The sequence below is a fragment of the Dendrobates tinctorius genome, unplaced genomic scaffold (assembly GCF_039654945.1).
Source record: "Dendrobates tinctorius isolate UK_male_01 unplaced genomic scaffold, ASM3965494v1 ptg000007l, whole genome shotgun sequence".
Classification (NCBI taxonomy): domain Eukaryota; kingdom Metazoa; phylum Chordata; class Amphibia; order Anura; family Dendrobatidae; genus Dendrobates; species Dendrobates tinctorius.
In genome coordinates this window covers 18,370,001-18,397,810 of record NW_027361675.1, presented here as the reverse complement: position 1 = coordinate 18,397,810, position 27,810 = coordinate 18,370,001, and the positions used below count along the sequence as shown (strand labels likewise).

Sequence of the window (27,810 nt, the reverse complement as noted above, 5' to 3'; positions counted from 1 at the left end):
CCCCATCACCCCCATCATTGCCTTCTCCCCATCACCCCAATACTGCCTTCTCCCCATCACTCCCATCATTGCCTTCTCCCCATCACTCCCATCATTGCCTTCTATATCACCCCATCACTGCCTTCTCCCCATCACCCCCATCATGGCCTTCTCCCCATCATGGCCTTCTCTCCATCACCCCCATTATTGCCTTCTCCCCATCACTCCCGTCATTGCCTCCTCCTCCACCACCTCCATTATTGCCCTTTTCACCACCATTGCATTCTCCCCCACCAGCCCCAACATTTTTTTTCCCTCACCACCCCATCATTGCCCTCTCCACCCCTATCACTGCCTTCTCCCCATCACCCCCATCATGGCCTTCTCCCCATCACGGCCTTCTCCCCATCACCCCCATTATTGCCTTCTCCCCATCACTCCCGTCATTGCCTTCTCCCCATCACTCCCATCATTGCCTTCTACATCACCCCATCACTGCCTTCTACATCACCCCATCACTGCCTTCTCCCCATCACCCCCATCATGGCCTTCTCCCCATCACCCCCATTATTGCCTTCTCCACATCACCCCGATCATGGCCTTCTCCATCACCCCCATCTTGGCCTTCTCCCCATCACCCCCATCATGGTCTTCTCTCCCCATCACCCCGATCATGGCCCTCTCTCCCCATCACGGCCTTCTCCTCATGTCCCCATCATATCATTGCCTTCTCCTCCAGGGCCAGGCTCCACCTACACACACATACACACAGACATACATATACACAGCACACACACACACAGCAGCACCTGTCCGAAGAATCTCCTGCGCTTCCTCGCTCTGGCACAGCAGCGGCTGCTGAATGATGACATCATTCAGCGGTGCTTCTCTCTGTGTCAGAGACAGGAAGCGCGGGCGGCGGGCAGGAAGCAGGACGGATCGTTGCAGCTCCGCTGCTATTTTCTCTTGCAGCAGAGCTGCTTGGATCACTCCCTGCCCGCCGCACATGAGGGCAATCTGGCCAGGGGCCCCTGGAGCCTCGGGCCCAGAGAAACCAGCCAGATTGCCTTCATCATTAGCCGCCCTGCAGGGCCTCATGGAGGCTCTGGGTTGAACCGGTGGTATGTCCGCCTATGGCAGTACCGGATTGCGGCTCTGAATCTCCCCGGTTCGGGGAACTGGCTGCTTTTTTAACAAGCGGTTCAGTCAAATGGGAGAACCTGCCAAATCCCACCCCGATTGTACTTGTTGTATATTCTATGTACTGTGTGCTGTGACCTGGTCTTTATTTGACCCCCTGGGATTAATTTTGCTTTAAAATAAATAATGATAATTTGGGGACTCGGCACACTGCATCACAACTGATAGGATTAGATACAGCAGCTCAGCATATAGTGTCACACTGCTTGGATACATTGGCTGCTTGGATACACAGACACTGTTGTGGGAGAAGTAAGGTGGTATTTCAGTGGTGGTGTACCCCTCCCACAACAGACTCTCCGTTCATTCTCTATGGGATGTTGTGTTCGGCTTTCTACGGCTTTTCCGTACTGTGTAGAATGATTGGTGCCGGCGCACTATTGCTGGATTCTAATGGGGCCCCTTCTGCTGATTAGTGCAGGGTCCCGGCGATCAGACCCCGGACATTATCTCCCATCCTCTCAATATTCCTATAAAGTCACTTTAATTCATTAGATATAGATAAATTTACTCCCGTTTTGTCGGCGCGGTCTCCTCGCTTGCTGCAGGATCTGCTAGGCTGAGCGACGTCTGATAACCTTCATTTGAGGCCGAGTCTTCTAGGAACAAGCGGTGAGGCCGGGTGTATGTGACCGCAGAGGCCGGGTGTATCTGACCTCAGAGGCTGGGTATCTGTGGCTGCAGAGGCCGCTATCTCTGACTACAGAGGCCGGGTGTCTCTGTCGACTCCTGACTTCTCTGTCCCCTCCAGACTCCTCTGTCCCCTCCGGCCCCCTTCTGTTCCCTCTGGACTCCTCTCTCTCCCCCAGACTCCACTGTCCCCTCCGGACTCCTCTCTCCCCCCAGACTGCTCTGTCCCCTCTGGACCTCTCTGCCCCCTCTAGTCTTCTCTGTTCACTCAGGACTGCTCTGTCCCCTCCAGACCTCTTTTTCCCCTCAAGTCCTCTCTGTCCCCTCCGGAATCCTCTCTCTCCCCCAGACTCGTCTCCTTTGGACTCCTCTCACTCCCCCCAGACTGCTCTGTCCCCTCCGGACCTCTCTGCCCCCTCTAGTCTTCTCTTTCCCCCCAGACTGCTCTGTCCCCTCCAGACCTCTTTGTCCCCTCAAGTCCTCTCTGTCCCCTCTGTCCCCTCCAGACTCCTCTCTCTCCCCCAGACTCCAGTCCCCTCCGGACTCCTCTCACTCCCCCCAGACTGCTCTGTCCCCCTCCGGACCTCTCTGCCCCATCTAGTCTTCTCTTTCCCCCCAGACTGCTCTGTCCCCTCCAGACCTCTTTGTCCCCTCAAGTCCCTTCTGTCCCCTCCAGACTCCTCTCTCTCCCCCAGACTCCAGTCCCCTCCGGACTCCTCTCACTCCCCCCAGACTGCTCTGTCCACTCTGGACCTCTCTGTCCCCTCCTGACTCCTCTCTCTCCCCCAGACTCCTCTGTCCCCTTCCCAGACTCCTGCACAGCGTGTTGCCTGTACCTGAGCGCGTCCTCACAGCACCACCCACTCTCTGGGCACTCTCTGCAGGACGGGGGAGCGTCTCCTCTGTGATATATGGTAGCGGTAGTTCTGGGTTCTTTCTTCCGGGGATGCTCGGTGCTCCGGGGCCAGAAGGGGGGCTCTGTACGCCTGTGCAGTGTTCTTCTGTGCTCCCTGTGGATGTGACACGGTGATCCCCGCACTGTGCTGGCTGCAGCTCCTGCCCCGTGTATAGTCCTCAGTACCGGATCGCGGCTCTGAATCTCCCCGGTTCGGGGAACTGGCTGTTTTTTTTAACAAGTGGTTCCATCGAACTGGGGAGAACAGGCTGAATCCCACCCCTGGGTCTACGTGTGTCAGTGTCTCCGGTACGTGAGGAAACTGTCATTACATGTACTGGAGCCACCGACGTGTGAAACCGGCCTTAGGGACCTTTATAAACACTTAGGAAGCCTTTGTAGGCGGTTTTTGTTAATTATTCTAATTTACTGAGATAATGACTTTTGGGTTTTCATTGGCTGTAAGCCATAATCATCAACATTAACAGAAATAAACACGTGAAATAGATCACTCTGTTTGTAATGACTCTATGTAATGTATGAGTTTCACTTTTTGTGTTGTGTATCTTGCAATGTGTTACCATCTTTTCAGTTAGCCATTAAAAGGTATCAACCACTAAGGACTCTCAATTCTGAATATTTTACTTTTTGTGTTGAGGAGCTGAAATAAATTAACTTTTTGATGATATTCTCATTTTTTTGAGAAGCACCTATATATATTTTTCCCACAAAAATGTTGTTTTAGCCCCAATTTTTTTTTTCACAAGGGTAGCAGGAGAAAATGGACCCCATAAATTTGTTGTGCGGTTTCTCTTGAGTACACCGATACTCCATATGTGATCGACATGACTCTGATGAAACCCCCGAGGGATCCACTCACTATTATGAGGCAGTAGAGTTAGGCTATGTGCACACGCTGCGGATTCTCCTGCGGATCCGCAGCAGTTCTGCAGACATGGTACAGTACCATGTTATCCTATGTGTTTTCAAAACTGCTGTGCTCACGCTGAGGATTTTTCCGCGGTTTACAAACCGCAGCACGTCAATTCTTTCTGTGGATTCCGCAGCGGTTTGGCACCTGCTCCATTGTCCAGGTGTCAAACCGCAGGAAAACAGCAGGTCACTTTACCTGCAGATCCGCGTGGAAAAACCCGCAGGTGAATCCGCAGCGTGTGCACATAGCCTTACTCTGGACTCCGTCTGGCCTTTGTTTAGCGGTGTCCTTTTTAGAAGTGCATGAAACTGTGCGCACTGTGCTTTTATGCATGCCTAAAAGATGGCCACCGCTAGACTATAGGCCAGACAGTGTTCACGGCGCCTCCATCTACCTCGTTATAAGGAATCATCCGCCGGGGGTCCTGATTGAATCACCTATTTCAGAGAATTACACGGAGACCCCGGGGTAAGCGCTCAGCGCAGGATACATGTGCCTTACTGCGATCTTTGGGAGGCAGAATGAAAAAAATCAACTGCAGGTGAAGAATTGGTTTTATTTTTACACCGTTCCTAGTGCGGTATATGGCTGTGTGCCCACACTGCATTTATTAAGCGTTTCTGCCGCAGTGGAAATGCTTAAAAAACGCATCCCCATGCAATCCTATGGGATTCCGCGGTTGCTGTGCCCATGCTGCGGATTCGCATAGTGGTAAAATCCGCAGCATGTCCATTAATTCTGTGGAATCACGGCGATTCCGCCGCCATAGGATTGCATTGAAATGTTCACTGTACGCATGTGGCTATGAAGTTACATGGACGCGATAATGGACACACTATATTATGGAAAAAAGCATGAAAATTACATAAAAACTAGGCCCCACATATAAAAAAAAAGCTGTTAGCACCACATGTATGAAAGGAACCACAAATGGGTTCGGTCAGGAATAGGGGGGATGGCCCTGTCTTGAACTGGTTAAACACTTTGGGGGTTTCTTGACTTGCGCAGGGTGAGCCCAGCTCTCTCCTGATGACTGGTAGAACGGCCCCTGCACATTAGTGGTCTGCCAGTCACCCCTGGGTCATGTGACCTGTCACTTCACCACTAGCTCCCCCAGGTGTAATGCCCTCTGCTGGTCGCGCTGCGTTACAGCATCTGCTCCTTTTTTTCCCTCTTCATCCTTGCTGTACCAGACAGGCCGGCCCTGCCTCACAACGCGACTCCACGGACACCTGGTGATAATCACAAGCTCTACCATAGCATAATTGCGCATGCGTCAGCAACACGCCCTCGGTCCGTACCCGGACGCTAGTTACTGCGCATGCGTCATTATCTACTTGTTACTGGGGTGACTGTTGATTAACAAACCTGACGCGACAGCTGAGCGCCATGGCGAACTACAAGGTGAGGCGGGAGAAGGCTGCGGCCTTGTGTGGGGGAACATTGGCGGCTGTAGCCCAGCACTGGGGTGCTAAGGAGACCCCACATAACACGGCAGGGGGCCCTGGGGGAGATTGCTCCAGCTGTGGACCAGCGTATTAGCCAGACATGAGCACCGATTATCAGGCTGTGTGCACACGGGGCAGATTCTGCTGTGGAATTGGCCGCACAGATTTTGCTAAATCCGCAGGTAAAATGACCGGCGTCTTACCTGCAGATTTACAGCAGTTTTTGTGCGGATTTCCCCTGCAGTTTGACACCTGTGGATTCCTATAATGGAGCAGGTGTAAAACTGCTGCGGAACGGCACCAAAGAAGTGACATGCTGCAGTTTTAAATCTGCGCGGAAAAATCCACTTCATGTGCACTGCGTTTTGTTTTACCTAGCCTAAGGGTGTGTGCACACGGTGCGGATTCTTCTGCAGCAGATTTGGCCCTGCAGAACTGCAAGTGATGTACAGTACCATTTAAGGCTATGAAAAACAAAAACCGCTGTGCACATGCTGCAGATTTGGTGCGGATTTAAAACTGCAGCATGTCACTTCTTTTGTGCAGTTCTGCAGCAGTTTTCCAACTACTCCATTATAGAAAGCCGCACAAAAACTGCACTAAATCTGCAGGTAAAACCAGGGCTGTGGAGTCGGTAAGCCAAACCTGCGACTCCGACTCCTCAATTTCCCTTACACCGACTCCCACACAGATTGCTTATATTTAAGTGAAAAATTTATTGTAGTACAATGTGAACCTCAGATATTTAATCATTTTTATGATCCAATAATCAAGATATTTATATAGAACAGAATATATATTGGTGTACTACCCGGTTTTCATTCTTTTTGGTACAGATACGATATGGATAGACAGATATGGATAAATGGATGGATAGAGCAGATTTCTAATCTGCTTTTGCTATTGAAAACATTATCTATGAGCTCAAAAACCTTTCAGGTGATGCAGTTTTTTAAAAAGATGATCAGCTTTTGCAGCTGAAAAACGTATCCTCAAAAAACACAGGAAAAACACTGTGTGTGAATGTAGCCTTAGATCAGGAATATAACAGCCATTTATAGGACATTTCATAACTTTCCCAAACTCCTATGAAAAAATATTCAGCACATCCTGCATTGAATTACTGTACCCAATTTATTATATATTTTAGGAGTCGGAGTCGGTCCATTTTATACCGACTCCAACTCCGACTCCACCAAAATGAGCACCGACTCCGACTCCACGACTCCGACTCCACAGCCCTGGGTAAAACGCCGGTCATTTTACCTGCGGATTTAGCAAAATTCCACAGCAGAATCTGCAACGTGTGCTCACAGCCTTAAATGGTACTGTACATCACTTGCAGTTCCGCAGGGCCAAATGAGCTGCTGCAGCAGAATCCGCATCGTGTGCACATATCCTTACCAGTGTGCCAATACACATGGCCGACCATCCGCATGGACCAATGGTCTGTGTGGCAATTATTCTAGCATGTGACTACTGTGGCCCAATGTAGGGGCCAGACCAGTGCATGTAAATAGGAAGCACCCATTGGGCATGTGCACGAGCATACGCAGCCGGTCACCTCCACACTTTGTAGCCTTGACTCACTAGAATCTTCGTGTGGCCCTCTGAACTTGGCCTGTATATGACTATATCCAGAGTGTTGTGACCGCAGTGCCCTCCACCTGCTGCTCCCACATACTACCACCAGGGCTGCCGGGGTCAGTAAGCCAGACCCCAGACTCTGACCCCACAGCACTGGTCACTACTGAGCATGTACATAAAGTGCACCACAGATTAATCTCATCTACGACTCCACAGCACTGGTCACTACTGAGCATGTACATAAAGTGCACCACAGATTAATCTCATCCACGACTCCACAGCACTGGTCACTACTGAGCATGTGCATACAGTGCAGCACAGATTCATCTCATCTACCACTCCACAGCCCTGGTCACTACTGAGCATGTGCATAAAGTGCAGCACAGATTCATCTCATCTATGACCCCACAGCACTGGTCACTACTGAGCATGTACATAAAGTGCACCACAGATTAATCTCACCTCTGACCCTACAGCACTGGACACTACAGAGCATGTACATAAAGTGCAGCACAGATTCATCTCATCTACAACTCCACAGCACTGGTCACTACTGAGCATGTACATAAAGTGCACCACAGATTAATCTCATCCACGACTCCACAGCACTGGTCACTACTGAGCATGTGCATACAGTGCAGCACAGATTCATCTCATCTACCACTCCACAGCCCTGGTCACTACTGAGCATGTGCATAAAGTGCAGCACAGATTCATCTCATCTATGACCCCACAGCACTGGTCACTACTGAGCATGTACATAAAGTGCAGCACAGATTCATCTCACCTCTGACCCTACAGCACTGGACACTACAGAGCATGTACATAAAGTGCAGCACAGATTCATCTCATCTACAACTCCACAGCACTGGTCACTACTGAGCATGTACATAAAGTGCACCACAGATTAATCTCATCCACGACTCCAAAGCACTGGTCACTACTGAGCATGTGCATACAGTGCAGCACAGATTCATCTCATCTATGACCCCACAGCACTGGTCACTACTGAGCATGTACATAAAGTGCACCACAGATTCATCTCATCTACAACTCCACAGCACTGGTCACTACTGAGCATGTACATAAAGTGCACCACAGATTAATCTCATCCACGACTCCACAGCACTGGTCACTACTGAGCATGTGCATACAGTGCAGCACAGATTCATCTCATCTATGACCCCACAGCACTGGACACTACTGAGCATGTACATAAAGTGCACCACAGATTAATCTCATCCACGACTCCACAGCACTGGTCACTACTGAGCATGTACATAAAGTGCACCACAGATTAATCTCATCCACGACTCCACAGCACTGGTCACTACTGAGCATGTGCATACAGTGCAGCACAGATTCATCTCATCTACCACTCCACAGCCCTGGTCACTACTGAGCATGTGCATAAAGTGCAGCACAGATTCATCTCATCTATGACCCCACAGCACTGGTCACTACTGAGCATGTACATAAAGTGCAGCACAGATTAATCTCATCTACGACCCTACAGCACTGGACACTACAGAGCATGTACATAAAGTGCAGCACAGATTCATCTCATCTACAACTCCACAGCACTGGTCACTACTGAGCATGTACATAAAGTGCACCACAGATTAATCTCATCCACGACTCCACAGCACTGGTCACTACTGAGCATGTGCATACAGTGCAGCACAGATTCATCTACCACTCCACAGCCCTGGTCACTACTGAGCATGTGCATAAAGTGCAGCACAGATTCATCTCATCTATGACCCCACAGCACTGGTCACTACTGAGCATGCACATAAAGTGCAGCACAGATTCATCTCACCTCTGACCCTACAGCACTGGACACTACAGAGCATGTACATAAAGTGCAGCACAGATTCATCTCATCTACAACTCCACAGCACTGGTCACTACTGAGCATGTACATAAAGTGCACCACAGATTAATCTCATCCACGACTCCAAAGCACTGGTCACTACTGAGCATGTGCATACAGTGCAGCACAGATTCATCTCATCTATGACCCCACAGCACTGGTCACTACTGAGCATGTACATAAAGTGCACCACAGATTCATCTCATCTACAACTCCACAGCACTGGTCACTACTGAGCATGTACATAAAGTGCACCACAGATTAATCTCATCCACGACTCCACAGCACTGGTCACTACTGAGCATGTGCATACAGTGCAGCACAGATTCATCTCATCTATGACCCCACAGCACTGGTCACTACTGAGCATGTGCATACAGTGCAGCACAGATTCATCTCATCTATGACCCCACAGCACTGGACACTACTGAGCATGTACATAAAGTGCACCACAGATTAATCTCATCCACGACTCCACAGCACTGGTCACTACTGAGCATGTGCATACAGTGCAGCACAGATTCATCTCACCTCTGACCCTACAGCACTGGACACTACAGAGCATGTGCATAAACTGCAGCACAGATTCATCTCACCCCCGACCCCACAGCACTGGTCACTACTGAGCATGTACATAAAGTGCACCACAGATTAATCTCATCCACGACTCCACAGCACTGGTCACTACTGAGCATGTGCATACAGTGCAGCACAGATTCATCTCACCTCTGACCCTACAGCACTGGACACTACAGAGCATGTGCATAAACTGCAGCACAGATTCATCTCACCCCCGACCCCACAGCACTGGTCACTACTGAGCATGTACATAAAGTGCAGCACAGATTCATCTCATCTACGACCCCACAGCACTGGTCACTACTGAGCATGTACGTAAAGTGCAGCACAGATTCATCTCATCTACAACGACACAGCACTGGTCACTACAGAGCTTGTACGTAAAGTGCAGCACAGATCATCTCATCTACGACCCCACAGCACTGGTCACTACTGAGCATGTACGTAAAATGCAGCACAGATTCATCTCTGCTATGACTCCACAGCCCTGGTCACTACTGAGCATGTACATAAAGTGCAGCACAGATTCATCTCATCTATGATCCCACAGCACTGGTCACTACTGAGCATGTACGTAAAGTGCAGCACAGATTCATCTCATCTACAACCCCACAGCACTGGTCACTACTGAGCATGTACATAAAGTGCAGCACAGATTCATCTCATCTGTGATCCCACAGCACTGGTCACTACTGAGCATGTACGTAAAGTGCAGCACAGATTCATCTCATCTACAACCCCACAGCACTGGTCACTACTGAGCATGTACGTAAAGTGCAGCACAGATTCATCTCATCTACAACCCCACAGCACTGGTCACTACTGAGCATGTACATAAAATGCAGCACAGATTCATCTCTACTACGACCCCACAGCACTGGTCACTACTGAGCATGTGCATAAACTGCAGCACAGATTCATCTCTGCTACGACTCCACAGCACTGCCTCACTACTGAGCATGTACATAAAGTGCAGCACAGATTCATCTCATCTACATCTCCACAGCACTGGTCACTACTGAGCATGTGCATAAAGTGCAGCACAGATTCATCTCAGCTATGAGCCCACAGCCCTGGAAACTACTGAGCATGTACATAAAGTGCAGCACAGATTCATCTCTGCTACGACTCCACAGCACTGCCTCACTACTGAGCATGTACATAAAGTGCAGCACAGATTCATCTCACCTCTGACCCTACAGCACTGGACACTACAGAGCATGTGCATAAACTGCAGCACAGATTCATCTCACCCCCGACCCCACAGCACTGGTCACTACTGAGCATGTACATAAAGTGCAGCACAGATTCATCTCATCTACGACCCCACAGCACTGCCTCACTACTGAGCATGTACATAAAGCGCAGCACAGATTCATCTCATCTACGACCCCACAGCACTGGTCACTACTGAGCATGTACATAAAGTGCAGCACAGATTCATCTCATCTACATCTCCACAGCACTGGTCAGTACTGAGCATGTGCATAAAGTGCAGCACAGATTCATCTCAGCTATGAGCCCACAGCCCTGGAAACTACTGAGCATGTACATAAAGTGCAGCACAGATTCATCTCTGCTACGACTCCACAGCACTGCCTCACTACTGAGCATGTACATAAAGTGCAGCACAGATTCATCTCACCTCTGACCCTACAGCACTGGACACTACTGAGCATATACATAAAGGGCAGCACAGATTCATCTCACCCCCGACCCCACATCATCGGTCTCTACTGAGCATGTACATAAAGTGCAGCACATATTCATCTCATCTACGACTCCACAGCACTGGTCACTACAGACATGTACATAAAGTGCAGCAGAGATTCATCTCATCTACGACCCCACAGCACTGGTCACTACTGAGCATGTACATAAAGTGCAGCACAGATTCATCTCGTCTACGACTCCACAGCCCTGGTCACTACAGAGCATGTACAGAAAGTGCAGCACAGATTCATCTCAGCTATGACCCCACAGCCCTGGAAACTACTGAGCATGTACATAAAGTGCAGCACAGATTCATCTCACCTCTGACCCTACAGCACTGGACACTACTGAGCATATACATAAAGGGCACCACAGATTCATCTCACCCCCGACCCCACAGCATCGGTCTCTACTGAGCATGTACATAAAGTGCAGCACAGATTCATCTCATCTACGACTCCACAGCACTGGTCACTACAGACATGTACATAAAGTGCAGCAGAGATTCATCTCATCTACGACCCCACAGCACTGGTCACTACTGAGAATGTACATAAAGTGCAGCACAGATTCATCTCCACTACGACTCCACAGCACTAGTCACTACTGAGCATATATGTAAAGTGCAGCAAAGATTCATCTCATCTACGACCCCACAGCACTGGTCACTATTGAGCATGTACATAAAGTGCAGCACAGATTCATCTCATCTACGACTCCACAGCACTGGTCACTACAGAGCATGTACAGAAAGTGCAGCACAGATTCATCTCATCTACGACTCCACAGCACTGGTCACTACTGAGCATGTACATAAAATGCAGCACAGATTCATCTCATCTACGACCCCACAGCACTGGTCACTACTGAGCATGTACATAAAGTGCACCACAGATTAATCTCATCTACAACTCCACAGCACTGGTCACTACTGAGCATGTACATAAAGTGCACCACAGATTAATCTCATCCACGACTCCACAGCACTGGTCACTACTGAGCATGTGCATACAGTGCAGCACAGATTCATCTCATCTATGACCCCACAGCACTGGTCACTACTGAGCATGTACATAAAGTGCAGCACAGATTCATCTCATCTACAACTCCACAGCACTGGTCACTACTGAGCATGTACATAAAGTGCACCACAGATTAATCTCATCCACGACTCCACAGCACTGGTCACTACTGAGCATGTGCATACAGTGCAGCACAGATTCATCTCACCTCTGACCCTACAGCACTGGACACTACTGAGCATGTACATAAAGTGCAGCACAGATTCATCTCACCTCTGACCCTACAGCACTGGACACTACAGAGCATGTGTATAAACTGCAGCACAGATTCATCTCACCCCCGACCCCACAGCACTGGTCACTACTGAGTATGTACATAAAGTGCAGCACAGATTCATCTCATCTACGACCCCACAGCACTGCCTCACTACTGAGCATGTACATAAAGCGCAGCACAGATTCATCTCATCTACGACCCCACAGCACTGGTCACTACTGAGCATGTACGTAAAGTGCAGCACAGATTCATCTCACCCCCGACCCCACAGCACTAGTCACTACTGAGCATGTGCATAAAGTGCAGCACAGATTCATCTCATCTACGACCCCACAGCAATGGACACTACTGAGCATGTACGTAAAGTGCAGCACAGATTCATCTCATCTACAACCCCACAGCACTGGTCACTACAGAGCTTGTACGTAAAGTGCAGCACAGATTCATCTCATCTGTGATCCCACAGCACTGGTCACTACAGAGCTTGTACGTAAAGTGCAGCACAGATTCATCTCATCTGTGATCCCACAGCACTGGTCACTACTGAGCATGTACGTAAAGTGCAGCACAGATTCATCTCATCTACAACCCCACAGCACTGGTCACTACTGAGCATGTACATAAAATGCAGCACAGATTCATCTCTACTACGACCCCACAGCACTGGTCACTACTGAGCATGTGCATAAACTGCAGCACAGATTCATCTCTGCTACGACTCCACAGCACTGCCTCACTACTGAGCATGTACATAAAGTGCAGCACAGATTCATCTCTGCTACGACTCCACAGCACTGCCTCACTACTGAGCATGTACATAAAGTGCAGCACAGATTCATCTCACCTCTGACCCTACAGCACTGGACACTACTGAGCATATACATAAAGGGCACCACAGATTCATCTCACCCCCGACCCCACAGCATCGGTCTCTACTGAGCATGTACATAAAGTGCAGCACAGATTCATCTCATCTACGACTCCACAGCACTGGTCACTACAGACATGTACATAAAGTGCAGCAGAGATTCATCTCATCTACGACCCCACAGCACTGGTCACTACTGAGCATGTACATAAAGTGCAGCACAGATTCATCTCCACTACGACTCCACAGCACTAGTCACTACTGAGCATGTATGTAAAGTGCAGCAAAGATTCATCTCATCTACGACCCCACAGCATTGGTCACTACTGAGCATGTACATAAAGTGCAGCACAGATTCATCTCTACTACGACCCCACAGCACTGGTCACTACTGAGCATGTGCATAAACTGCAGCACAGATTCATCTTGCCTCTGACCCCACAGCATCGGTCACTACTGAGCATGTACATAAAGTGCAGCACAGATTCATCTCCACTACGACTCCACAGCACTAGTCACTACTGAGCATGTATGTAAAGTGCAGCACAGATTCATCTCATCTACGACTCCACAGCACTGGTCACTACTGAGCATGTACATAAAGTGCAGCACAGATTCATCTTGCCTCTGACCCCACAGCATCGGTCACTACTGAGCATGTACATAAAGTGCAGCACAGATTCATCTCATCTATGACCCCACAGCCCGGCCTCACTACTGAGCATGTACATAAAGTGCAGCACAGATTCATCTTGCCTCTGACCCCACAGCATCGGTCACTACTGAGCATGTACATAAAGTGCAGCACAGATTCATCTCACCTCTGACCCCACAGCTCTGGACACTACTGAGCATGTGCATAAACTGCAGCACAGATTCATCTCTGCTACGACTCCACAGCACTGCCTCACTTCTGAGCATATACATAAAGGGCAGCACAGATTCATCTCACCCCCGACCCCACAGCATCGGTCTCTACTGAGCATGTACATAAAGTGCAGCAAAGATTCATCTCATCTACGACCCCGCAGCACTGGTCACTACTGAGAATGTACATAAAGTGCAGCACGGATTCATTTTGGCTAAAAGCCGAGATCCTTAGATCAGGAACAGAACAGACTTTTCATAACTTTCCCAAATTATTATGAAAACATTTACAGCACATTCTTCACTGTAATTAATTTATTACATATTGTCGCATATTGTTGCATTTTTAGGCTAAGTTCACACTAGGCATTTTTGCAGTATTTTTAAATGCAAATTTTCAGCTGTGCTTTACAGTACCAGCTATGTCTGACGGTTCAGAAATCTCATGCACACAACTTTTTTTTTTTTTTTGTCATCCGGATTTTGTGCTTTGCATGTTTTTTTGCACAATGGAGCAGGTCACTTCTTTCAGTGTTGGGTGGTGAAAAAATGCAAGATTCAGGTATTGATGTATTTTTTTTTTTTTGTTTTTGTGCCAAAACTTACAGTAATTCTATAGAAATAGGACTTTAAAAAAGGAAAAAAAAAACTCTAAACTTTATCCACATGCACAAGAGACAAATCTAGCATGCTAAAATCGCCTCAAACGCAAGAAAGACCAAAGGAAAACATCTTTTTTTCTGCCGAGAGATCAGGTTTTGCTGCAGAAAAAAAGCTGAAAAAATGCCCTTTGTGAGCTGACCCTTATACAGACTCAAGGGCCCGTCACACTAAGTGATATCGCTAGTGATATCGCTAGCAATATCGCTATAACGTCACTGGTTTTGTGACGTTATAGCGACATCGCTGTGTCTGATACTTACCTCCGACCGCTCCCCTGCTGGTTATCGCTGATCGCGCGAGAACGTCTTGTGCCATTTATCCGATTTTACCATTAGTGTGATCATTTCTGACAATAATGTGCTTCCTAAAGAAATGGAGCTTTATTAAGGTACATCATAGGCCTACTCTGGTGTATGCAGCTGTTACATAGGCTCGTGTATTAAGGCATTTTAGGGACAAACTTTGCAATGGTATCTCATTATAAGTGTAGCAATGTCTGTAAAAACAGGCTTTTTGTTTCAATTCACATTCAACTTTGATGTGGTCTCTTCTCATAAATCAGCTGTGAGGAGCTTAGAAAAGGATGGATAAGTTTTACAAACTCAATCAGACTGTCACAGCAGGCTGACTAACAGATTCTCAGTTGAAGGTGCTCTCAGGGACTTTTATATTGCTGGCCTATCATCTTTAGTATAGGTCACTAATATCTGGTGGGGGTCCGACAACCCCTGCCACTGATCAGCTGTTTCTGGTGTGCGGATGTGCTTAATTGTGGAGTGGAATTATATAGCTCTGTCAATTTTATAGTGGGCTTGGTCGGATAGTGCACATATGTTTCCATTTGATCCGAATAGGGGGACAAATGTGTAGTACCTGGCTGTGGCCACTATACCTCTGATGGAGCCGTGCTTTGCAACTGCTCACATCAGGTCACCTGGAATAGCTGATTGGTGGGGGTGCCATGTGTTGTATCCCCACCCACCAGATATTGATGGCCTATTTTTGGGATAGGCCATTGATATAGAAGTCCTGGACAACCCCTTTTAATTCGGCAGCGAACAAGAGCCAGTGCAACACTGGCTATAGAAAGCAAAATATTAAACCCAATTTCATAAATGAGACGTAACCCAAAATTCATGAATATAAAAAAAAAATCATCTCAAAAGGTGGACAACTCCTTTAAACCATGCATTAAAATGTGAGCTGGTCGGAACCTGTCATAATGGTCTTGTGTGTGTTTATATTATTTCTTCTTTACGTTTTTTAAAATAACTGTAACCAAGAAGAAAGTTACTAAAACTACATGAACGTGCCTCTGATTTGTTCTCGTGAAAACAGAGTATTTTGACTTTTGGCTTATTTTCTTTCTCCTAGGCAGCAGATTCCAAAAGGGAACAGTTCAGAAGATACTTGGAGAAGGCTGGTGTCCTTGACACACTTACTAAAGGTGGACAATATACACTTCTAGGGTTTACTATCATAGTTACTACAGAAACTTATATAAAATAAAAGCCACTGTCAAAATCTAAAACTAGCTACAGTGCTGAAGGAAATCAGTCGCACTCCATTTTGGGTTTTTTTTGTTGTTTTTTTTGAGCCACTTAAAGGGATTCTCTGAGAAGTAATCAAACTCTTCCTTAAGGCTGTATCATATGTCAGTGTGTCCGGTACGTGTGGTGACACTTACACACGTAGACCCATTCAAGTGCATGTCAGAGTGTATCCGTGGGCAAAACACAATGACATGTCAGTGTTTTTACAGCAGCACGGTCTGCAAAACGTCCCACACACTTGTACGTTGATGACATCCGTGTGTCATCAGTGTGACTTGTACTGATGCCTAGGAAGCAGCGGTACCGTGTGCGATTTACCCCTGCGATTAGCGCAAGCAGGGGACAATGAGTTTTATTCAGCTGATAACAGCGAGGGCAGGCGGTGGCTGATGAGACTAGTCATCAGTTGCCGCCTGTCAAATAAATGAGAAAAAAAAACAACTATTTTTGATAACCAGCCAGGCAAAACACAGCTGCGGGCCGAAACCCTCAACTGTTAGCTTTAGCAAGGTTGGTTATCAAGAATAGAGGGGTCCCCATGCTGTATTTTTTAAATTATTTAAATAATTAAAAAACAGCCTGTTATCCCCCCCCCCTTCATCTTTGACAACCAACCTAAAGCAGACAGCTGAGGGTTAGTATTCTTGGGCTGGTAAGGGGCCATGGATATTGCCTGCCCCCCCCCCCAGCCTACAAATAGCAGCCCACAGCTGACCAGAGATGTCACATCTACCATGTGCGTGAGTTCTGGCGCTTTGCCTGATTCTTCCCATTTGCCCTGTGGCAGTGGCAAGTGGGGATCTTATCTGTGGGGTTGGTCAACTTTTTATTGTCTGGTGACATCAGGTCCACAGGTTAGGCCTTTTTCACATTTCCGTTTTTTGACGTCAGTGTAAATCTGCCAGAATGTGAAAAAACGGATCAGTTTCCGGTGTGTCGCATTATCAGCTAGTGGTGGAAATTTAAAGGAACACGAGCCTGGAAAGGGATAGAGAGCGAGAGACTTCCGCCATCCACTGAAGTCAGCGGACGCCAACATTTTGGCGGATCCGTCAAAATCTGCCGCTAATGCAAGTCAATGGGAAAAAAACAGGATCCGCCAAACAAAAATGTGGATCCGTTTTTTTTTGCAAAACGGTGGATTTTGACTGATGGCAACAAACGGAAATGTGAATCAGGCCTTAGTAATAGATGTTTTTATAAGACACCTATCCATTACTAATCCTATAGTTATATGGTAAATAAAGACACAGCCAGAATAAAGTTCTTTATTTGGAATATATACAAAACACTTTTTCATTTTTATTTCAAAATAACAAACACAGTAAGGCTGGAGTCACACTACCATAGAATACGAGAACACATCACATAGCACTCGGCCCTGTGTTACTCTATGGGGCAGCTCAGATGAGCGTTTTTTTGTCTCAGGCGTATTCGGTATGTGTGTAAAATCGCAGCAGGCTAAGATTGTACGTGTATCGTCTGAGACTCGCCAATGCAAGCCTATGGGTGCGACAAAGGAATCGCACAGCACTCAGACCATGCGAGTGCTGTCCGATTTTTATTTTTTATTTTTTTTCGCACCGATCTCCTTTGAAAAGCTGGCAATTCATCTTCCGTGTATAGTAAAATCACATCAGGACCTGACAGGAAATAATAGATATATACACATAGAATAGGTAGATATATAGATGAAGGTTACATTCAATTAGTACAGTGCGTGTGCAGCTCACTGTAGATGTATTTAATTATTAAAAGATTAGTCTTCAGAAAAAAGTGGTGTGGGCTCCCGCATAATTTCCAAAACCAGGGGAGAAGGCTGGGGGCAGATGTTTATAACCTGGGAAGGGGGTAATACCCATGGAACTTCCCAGGCTATTAATACCAGCTCACAGCTGTATACTTAGCCTTTACTGGCTGTTAAGGACCCCCCCAAAAAAAAAAAGACATAGGGTCCCCCTATAATTTATAACCAGCAATGGCTAGGTAGATGGCTGCGGGCTGATATTAATAGCCTACGAAGAAGCCATGGATACTGCCCCTCAGGCTGAAAACTTCAGCTCTTAGCCCCCCAGAAAAGGCGCACCTTTAAGATGTGCCAATTCTGGCTCTTGGTCTCGCTCTTCCTACTTGCCCTGTGGCGGTGTCAAGTGTGGTGATAGTTGGGGTGGTGGGGGGTGGATATCACCTTTGTATTGTTATGTGACATCAAGCCCAGAGGATAGTAATGGAGAGGCGTCTAAAAGACGCCTCCATTACTAACCCCATAGTCATATTGTAAAAAAGCGCACACACACCCAGAATAAAGTCCTCTAATTGAAAGAATGACACAGACTCCTTAATAAATCTTAATTAAACCATACTTATGACATCGCCCATTCCAGTGATGATCATTGTCCCCTGCGTAAGAATTAAAATAAATAATATAGCTCACCTTTCCGTGGAGAAGATGATAATCCATTTGTCCCACGAAGGGTCTAGCTCTACTACATCTAGATGGCAGGCTACATGGTTGCATGATGCAACCATACAGCTGGTCATCCAACAGAAACACTGAGCAGCGTCTACTACCGCTGCCCAGGGTCTTTCGTGAACTCCTAGAACCAGTCTGACGTCGCCGCAAGCATGAGATAGTTCTCACTCTCGTGCTGTCAGGTCCTGGGAGTTCACAGCCAATCAACTCTCTTCACCTAACTTGATGTCAGCGCTCATGCTGTTAGAAATTTTACCATAGCACTCGCGCTGACATCAGAATTGTCTATGTATCTAATATATACTGTATATGTGTGTGGTTTTTGAAGAATATTTCTTTTGAAAACTGTTTAAACGACATAGAGAATTTCTCTATGTAAAAGCTCATCTTAAAATTGCATTGTAATCTGATGCTAGGTGTGAAAAATCGATTTGTACTCCTGCGAGTCTTGGCAGTGAGAATTGGCTTTTTTTTTTTTTTTTTTTTTTTTTTTATGTTTAGTGGGATTCCCACCTTAAACTCACCTAACGCCCATTCCATTGAAGCCCTTGTCTCCTGTAATAAAACATAAATAAAAAAAATCCCTCACCTCTCCGTCATTCTGTCCCATGCTGTGATCTATGTCTGGGATAAATAGTTTTCAACCTGGATGGTGTCAAGATCCGACTGTCCAATCTGAGAACCACTGATGAATGAGCTGCTGCGAGCACAGCATCAGTGAGCAGCGGTGACCTCATCGAGGTTACGGTGGGTCACTGAGCCTGCATTCCCAGCTGGGCAGAACTGTAGTGCCCTCAGCACCGTGAGAAAGTCAGTGAGTTCGCCACAGAGCACCATGAGAAATTTTGTGTGCCTGGGAATGGTGACAGCTGAAATTGGATGACCTGCTTGGATCACTTCAGAGAAACCCTTTAAGACCTTATGGACTTAATTATTTTTTGCTTTTTCTTCTTTGTAATCCCAAACATCCCCCCCCCCCCCCCCTTACCTCTCTCCCATCCTTTTCCAAGAGCAATAACTTTTAATTTTTCAATCGAGACGATTTTGTGTTTATTGTATGGCAAAAGATGACCCGTCAAACAGACTATCCAGGTCAGTACAATTTTGGCTGTACCAAACTTAAGAAGAAAAAAACAAAAACTTTTTTGTGCCAAGATGACTTTTTTCATTACTATCATTTCGAAATAATATAATGTTTTGATCTTTATTGTATTTTTTTTTTCTTGGGGAGCTGGGAGTGCTAAAAAACAGTCAAACTGGTGGTAGAGGCATCCTCGATGGTTCTATTAAGAATGAATGGAGTAGAGGTGTGTGTGATTGGCCACCGTTCCATTCACAAGTGCTTCGGGGTCGGTGGGGTTCCAGCTGTTTGCCCCTGAACAAATGGGAAGTTATCTTAATCCTATGAATTAGGAATAACTTCCAAGCTTGGTACAACCCCTTTAAGCAAAACTGACATTTCTTACAGTTTTCTTTATGAATATTGTCCAGAAAGGCTACCAAAATGCTAATTAAGGTTTATTCTCTTTCAGTATTAGTTGAATTGTACGAAGAGCCAGAAAAGCCAAATAATGCATTGGAGTATCCTTTCTTTGTCTACAAAGTTAACTAAATGACTAAACTAAGCATTTAATCTCCATTTTATTACAATCTCCAAAGTAAGATCTTGAATTTTCTGTCTCCAAACCAGACAATGTATTTCCTAGTAAGCCCAGCTGACCTGTGACAACACTGAGTGACTGGAGAGCTGAAGTTAGACTGTATACCGGTAACGAAGGGCGCTGCTGCCTTTCTGGTGGACGCATCAGCAGACTCGGTCAGGCTAGCCGCCAGATCGGCATCCTTCTCCAATGCAGCCCGACGAGTCCTCTGCCTTAAGTGTTGGCCAGGGGACCTCCAGACTAAATCAAAGTTATGTTCCATCCCCTGCGAGGGCGAGTTCTTGTTTGGCCCCACGCTGAACGATATTCTGGATAAAGCGGGGGACAAAAAGAAAGCTTCCCTATCCTCTCCAATCCATCTTACAAGCGGCCCTTTCAGAGTAAGAGATTTTTCCAGAGGAAGCCCCCAGAACCAAGGATAAGTGGAAAGATAGAAGGGGTAAAAACAAGGGATTCATGTTCAACAGGGGACCCAATGACAATAAATAGCCATCCCAATGAGGGTTTCTCCCAGGTGGGGGGAAGATTATCTCGCTTTCTCCTGGCCTGGGAACAAATAACCAACAGTTATTGGATATTGGACCTAATAAAATCAGGCCTAAAACTGTCTCTACACTCCTTCCCATCCATCCTTCATAATGCACCTCAGAGGTCCTCAGAAGAACAACTGACCTTAGAACAGGAGATTTTGGGGCTGGTAGGGAAGGGAGTTCTTCAGGTGGTCCCTTGTCAAGAAAGAGGTGAAGGGTTCTACTCCCCCTTTTCTTGAGGAGAAAACCAGATGGGTCATTCGGGACGATTATACATTTAAGAAAACTGAACAAGTGCCTGAAAGTGCAATCATTCAAGATGGAGACAATAAAGACGTCGGTGAGAATGCAGTTTCCATTCTGTTTTATGACTGTTCTGGACCTAAAAGATGCATATTGTTACATCCCCACCCACATAGACTACGAACAGTTCCTCAGGGTGGCAGTCCTAATACAAGGGGTAATAAGACACTATCAGCTCTTTCATTTGGACTGATCGTAGCACCACGGATATTCACCAAGGTAGTGGCGGAGTTGATGGCACACCTGAGGGCACGGGGCATCCTGATCTTCCCATATCCAGACGAATTCCTGATAACTGACAACTCCCCCCCCAACGTTGCAAAGACCAGTTAGAGAGAGTCATGAGTTCTTTAACCAACTTAGGCTGGCTTTTGAATCTGGGGAAGTCCAGAATAGTGCTGAGCCAGGTACAGGAAAACCTGGGTATTGTACATGATTCAAACAAACAGGAGTGTCACTTCCCGACAGAGAAGGTCCAGAAGATGGTGAGGCTGGTATTTTGAGCAAAGGATCTCCCTTCCATGACTTTGCGGAAATCAATGTCCCTTTTGGTGTCCATGACATCCTGAATTCTGGCCGTTCTGAGGGAAAAAAAGAGAGTTGCAATGGGAGATATTGTCAGCAGAAAACTCTCTAAAAGGAAATTTAGAAGGGCAGTTAACCATATCGTCGGACTGCACTCATTAGATTGTATATCCTCATCCACCAATCTGACCTGGGGTGTTCCGTGGGTGGTTCCGGTTTCTCAGGTCTTGACAACGAACGCAAGCCCCAGGGGTTGGGGGCACACCTGAACAACCAGATAGCGCAGTGGGTCTGGGCAGGAGAATTAAGAGCAGTATCTTCAAACATGAAGGAACTATTGGCAGTAAAGTTCACCCTCTTAGAATCCCTAAGCACCCTTCAGTCACACCATGTCATGGTATTCTCTGGCAACCGGATGGTGGTAGCTCATTTGAATCACCAGGGGGGACCCCGTTCCCAGCCACTTATGGAAGTAACAAGTACCATTTTTCAGTTAGCCTAGGACAACCTGGGGTCATTGACGGCACTCCATATAAGGGGGGTAAGGAATCGCAGGACAGATTTCCTGAGTCGGACCCGGCTAAGACAGGGCGAGTGGAAACTAAACCTGGCGGTGTTGGATCAGATTGCAGAAAGGTGGGGTCTCCCGGCCATAGATCTGTTCGCCAACAGTCAGAACCGGAAGGTAGACGCTTTCTGCTCAATGGCCCGCATAGGGAACCCTGTTGCCTTGGACGCCTTCATGATTCCATGGAACTACCAGCTAGCATATGCTTTTCCTTCGATTGCCCTGATTCGGGCGGTTTTGAGGAAAATACAGGAGGACAAAGCTCGTGTGATTTTAATCTCCTTCTGGCCAAGGAGGACATGGTTTGCCTGGCTGAGGAGGATGGTCGTCTTTGACCATTGGGTTCTGCCGGAGCTTCCGGACCTTCTCTCCCAGTGGCCGGTGGTGCATCCGCAGGTAACAAACTTACACATGACAGCCTGGAACTTGAAAAGGCTCTACTGAGTAATAAGGGGTTTTCACCAAATCTAGTCTCCACCTTACTACAAAGTAGGAAACCGGTGACCACCAAACTATACGGGAAAATCTGGAAGAAATTCCTCTCAGATTCAGACTCCATATTAAGTGGGGGGGGGTTCCACTAAGGGTCATCTTGGAGTTCCAGCAGAAGGGATTGGAACAGGGGCTAGCCACAAGTACTTTAAAAGTCCAAGTCGTGGCTTTAGGGGCTCTGTACAATTATGACCTGGCCGGGAATAGGTGGGTTTCCAGATTCATAAAAGCGTCAGGCAGATCTAGACCCCTCCCGGTGTGCTCCTCAGTGGGATTTAAATTGGGTTCTTACTGCCCTAACTAAGCCTCCTTTTGAACCCATGTCAGAGGCGAGGCCTCTCTGAGAATCCTGTCCCTTAAAACATCACTGCTGTTAGCACGTCAGCTTGCAGGGTCAGTGACCTTCAAGCATTGTCGGCCAACCCTCCCTTCACACAAATTTTAGAGGATAGGGTTATTCTTAAAACTGATCCATCCTACCTTCCAAAAGTGGTATCACGGTTTCACAGATCTCAGGAGATCTCCCTTCTTTCTGTCCCAGTTTAAAAAATAGGGAAGAAAAAAGTCTTGCACACGCTAGACGTCAGAAGGTGCCTGATCCAGTACCTAGAGGCCACACAGGAGTGTAAGAAGGATAGGTCTTTCATTGTGTGCTTTCAGGGTCCTCAAAAGGGGCATAAAGCTTCTAAAGACAAGATGGATCCTGTCGTATACCTTACATTGGGCAGCCGCCCAGGAGAAAATAAAAGCTCATTCAACCAGAGCAGTGGCAGCCTCCTGGGCAGAAAGAGACGGTTCCTCAATAGAACAGATATGTAGAGCCGCTACTTGGTCTTTCCCCTCTACATTCTTTAATCACTATCGGCTAGACCTAGCCTCTTCTTCAGACCTTACGTTTGGGAGAAGGGTTCTGGAAGCGGTAGTCCCTCCCTAATGTACATTCTCTGCAGATCTCTCCATGGTGCTGTCCTGGGGGAAGGCAAAAGACCTAGTTACTTACCGATAACAGGATTTCTCAGAGCCCATGACGGCACCCATACATTCCCTCCCTTCACGTGTGGGTGTGCTCACTTAGTTGATTAACGTTATTACTTAGAAAGTAGTCACTCGGTATCTGTTAAGCTTTGTAGTAATGCTAAAAATATTTGTTAATCTGGACGTCCTCTCGTGCTCTGTAAACTGATGCAGGAGAGAGGTACCGCTTTATCTGTAGGTTTCATGTCCTTGATGGGCGGATCCCCTCTCTCTGTGGTGCCGTCATGGGCTCTGAGAAATCCCGTTAACAGCAAGTATCTTAAGGATTTTGGCATCCTGGCCCTAGTAAGAACGCAATGCATTAGCTTGCATTGCAGCCTGCCGATCAGCCCTGGATGTCAGCCAGATGGATAATGTTATATATGCCATGTTTCATATCTATTGAAGGCTAAAATCATGATCGGAAATATGGCAATTGCTATATCCCCCGGGACTTCCAGGTGGAGCAGATATCCTTAAGGTTTGGGATCTACAAAGGTTTGGGACCTGACCCACATCCCATTGACTTGACCCTACCTGAGGTCATCAAAGGGAGGTGGTATGTGAGCAGGACTCTTACTGGATAAAAGCAGATTCTGAATTAGTGCCATTGTTCAATGCTGGGAGATGCAGTTTTCTGTTTGGCTGGCACTTTTCCAAACAGCTCCCCTTTGCAAAAATCTATGCCATTTCTGTGAAATCAGGTCTTGTCAGGTCAGATATCTGCATGATCCCCTTGTGATTTCATGACAATACATATTGGTCAATTTATAATTTCTTTCTCTCTGGGCAAAAAACCATGAATTGAGCCAGCAAAACCTGACAAGGTGCTAATATAAGTATACTAAATATGAATTTGCATTGCATGTATTTGTAACCTGTACATTCCTGAATATACACTTCCTACAGAAGGCCGCATATGTGTTTGATTGGAATGTAGTTATCCTTAATGGTATATCCAGCTTTCTAAAACAGCACATGGGAGCTGCCGGCCCAGAAACACCTGATGTTGAAGCTTTACGCTTGGAAATCGCAGAACTAAAACAAAAATACGAAGCTGTTCTCGAAGAGAATAAAGAGCTTAAAGCAAAGGTTAGTTTCTCTCCTTTTGATTTCGTTCCATAACGTTTATTGATTATCATCATTAATGAGCTAGCAGGAAGCCTCCTCAGCAGTGAGTATGGATGTTATAGACCCACACAAGCTACTTTTAGGTAGGTATCATAGCGCTAAAGAAAATACATGGACCACACGTCCAAAACTTGACTTATGCATAGCCGTAAGGCCTCTTTCACACTTCAGTTTTTTGCATCAGTCAAAATCCGCCAAAAGGACTGATGCTGGATCCATTTTAGAACTGATGACAACGGATGCCACCTATCCGTTTTTCTGACGGATCCGCAAAATGAAGAATTTTAAAGGAATCGCAGCCTGAGAATGAGAATGTTGTTTTGTTTTTTTTGTCCGGCACCCAGAAAGAATTTCGGGTTAAATGAGTGTCTGGAGGATCCGCCAGAAAAAAAAACGTTGCAAGCTCCGTTTTGAAATCTTTGAGGATGGTGACGGACAGCAACTTTTGGCGGATCCTCCAAAAAAACAGATGCAATGGACAGCAATCCGTCACAATTAGTTTAAGATTCTTACCAGACTTTATGAAGCACACTGCCACGTCATTGTTAACCTCCTGTGGGTCACTGATCCTAAAGGTATCCTGCATCAGTAGGGCTAGCAACCTGGTGTCCCACAGCCACTATACTGCAAAGCTGAGTCCCCATGGCTCAAGGCCACACTACTGTACAGACACCGTGCCAAAGCATCAATGTCTGCCACACAGCACCAACACCTGTGTGAAAGGAGCTAAAAGGTAAGACAGCGTGTGTATCAACTTCAAAACAGCAAAGTATTAATATGTGAATGATTTTCACATAAATACACATATTCTAGTATATTCCTCTCTGATAAATATTATTGGAATGGTTATTACTGTCACGTTACTGGTTGATAAGTGATATATATTTCAGATGCAATTGTCTGATTTGCAAAATGTGTACATCGAAAAGGTCCAAGTGGAATCATGAATAAAATTAAAAAATGCCCTCTTAGTGCTTAGTTGCAGGTTCCTCTAAAATGATGCAAAAATTGGACAAGTTTCAGACGTACATAAAATCACTCTGGTGGGAATGATAAACCTTTTCACTAAGTTGTGAGACTTTTCAAAATGCAAAAAATCAGGTGAAGCCATATGGAAACCTTTTAACTCTGCACAGTGTGGTGAACTAAGGCTATATGCACACGCTGCGGATTTGTTGCGTTTCCACAGCGGTTTTTCTACTTGGAAATGCTCCAAAAACGCAAGTGATTACTTAAGCAATGGCATTCCTGAATTGTTGTGCACATGCTGCGGAAATCTCCATCCTTATTTCCAGCATTTTATTTTCCGCAGCATGTCAATTCTTTTTGCGGATCTGCAGCATTTCTGCACCCAGGTGTAAAAAGTTTTGCGGATTTGCTGCCACAAAATGCTGCAGAAAAGGAAATGTCAAAAGGAGAAAGTGTGTGTGGGCGGAGAATATGTGCGTGTGTGTGGTAACGCTACCGCCAGTACTGTCAGTCACAGCGCTGTGGGATCATGCTGGCAGATGTCAGCGTGACTCCGCAGCTGACTGTGACCTCCGGTAAAAAAGCAGGCGTGGGCTGAGGAGACTCCCATTGTGCTATGTCTGGTGTCACTGGTAAGTGACAGCAGGTGCCGCTGATGGGAGAGTAGTATCATCTGCTGGCACCTGTGCTCACAGTTTAAAAACAAAAAAAAAAAAACAAAAAGTAAAAATTGCATACATATTCACATAATAATAAAGACCTATTCTACTTAACTCACACCAAATCCCCAACGCCCTCGTCTCCTAGAAATAATGTAAAATAATAAACCAACATATAATACTCCCTGCCGCCGTAGTCCAGGTAACCCAAGTGTCCCACCCCGATCTCACGTGTAGAACAGTCACATCGGGAGATATTGTGAGACACAGATCTGGAGATCGGGAGATATTGGGGGAGACAGATTTCGTGTGTGTCTTTAACTCTTTATGTACCGTTTCATTAATGAGGGTATCTGTCTGACACCTGTTCATTACTAAACCTCGGGCTTGGAGATATTATATTTCACTTAGTTTTTGTATGTAAACATTATATATATATATATATATATTTTTTTTTTATATCAGGTAATTTTTTTATTAAACATTTTCAAAAACTGTAAAAACAGGTAATCACATACAGGACAGTTCCCAAATGGTGTATTACATAAACACAATAGAACCCCACAAAAATCCCTCCCATCTTACCCAAACATTATATTTCAACATGGCATGTAATGATATTATGGTCTTCAATGGAGAATGATAAAGAGGCTGAACAAGGAAATTATGTGACTATTCTTTTTTTTTTTTCCTTTTTAAATATATATATATATATAATATATATTTTGAATGTGTGTATTACCAACCAATCATGAAGCATCTTTCATTTCACCAGAGCTGTTTAAAAGAAGCTGAGCCGTGATTGGTTGCTATGAGCAACAGTTTTCTCACCCAACGAAAACACCTCAGCAGACAGTGACCAGGTGGGAGAAATCTAGCATCCCCAGGAACATAAGCTCCCAGCCATTGTCTGCCCCCCAGAAAGCAGCAGAGAGCACATGACAGAAATGAATCCCCCCTCCCGTGCCCATATACCCATCACACATCCTCCATCCCATAGACACATCTTCCCTCTTAAAGGGATCCCCGGTATGGAAGTCAGGGCAGTTGCCTTCAAATGCTCTGGTACTGACCCCAGGCTGTCTTAAAGGGATCTCCTGTATGGAAGTTAGGGCAAACCCCTCAGTGCTCTGAATCTGACCTCAGGATTCTATTAAAAGGATCATTGGTATGGAAGTGAGGGCAAATCCACTCAGCGCTCTGGTTCTGATCCCAGGCCCCTCTTAAAGGGATCCCTGGTATGGAATTGAGGGCAAATCCACTCTGCGCTTTGGTACTGACCCCAGGCCTCTCTTAAAGGGATCTTCGGTATGGAAGTTAGGGTAAATCCCTCAGCGCTCTGATTCTCACCCAAGGCTTCTATTAAAGGGTTCATTGGTATGCAGGTCAGGGCA

General features: G+C 46.3%; 1 protein-coding gene across 1 annotated transcript in view; it reads left to right on the top strand.

The window, feature by feature from the left end:
- Positions 1-4,860: 4,860 nt before the first annotated feature.
- The window catches only part of MYCBP (MYC binding protein), a 26,763-nt gene continuing 3,813 nt past the window's right edge, over positions 4,861-27,810 (top strand). Inside the window, exons 1-4 of the mRNA XM_073572184.1 lie at positions 4,861-5,042; positions 15,913-15,985; positions 20,097-20,145; positions 24,620-24,749. Of these exons, the coding sequence (XP_073428285.1) occupies positions 5,028-5,042; positions 15,913-15,985; positions 20,097-20,145; positions 24,620-24,749 (267 nt within the window). The 5' untranslated portion in view covers positions 4,861-5,027. The remainder of the gene's footprint in view (positions 5,043-15,912; positions 15,986-20,096; positions 20,146-24,619; positions 24,750-27,810) is intronic.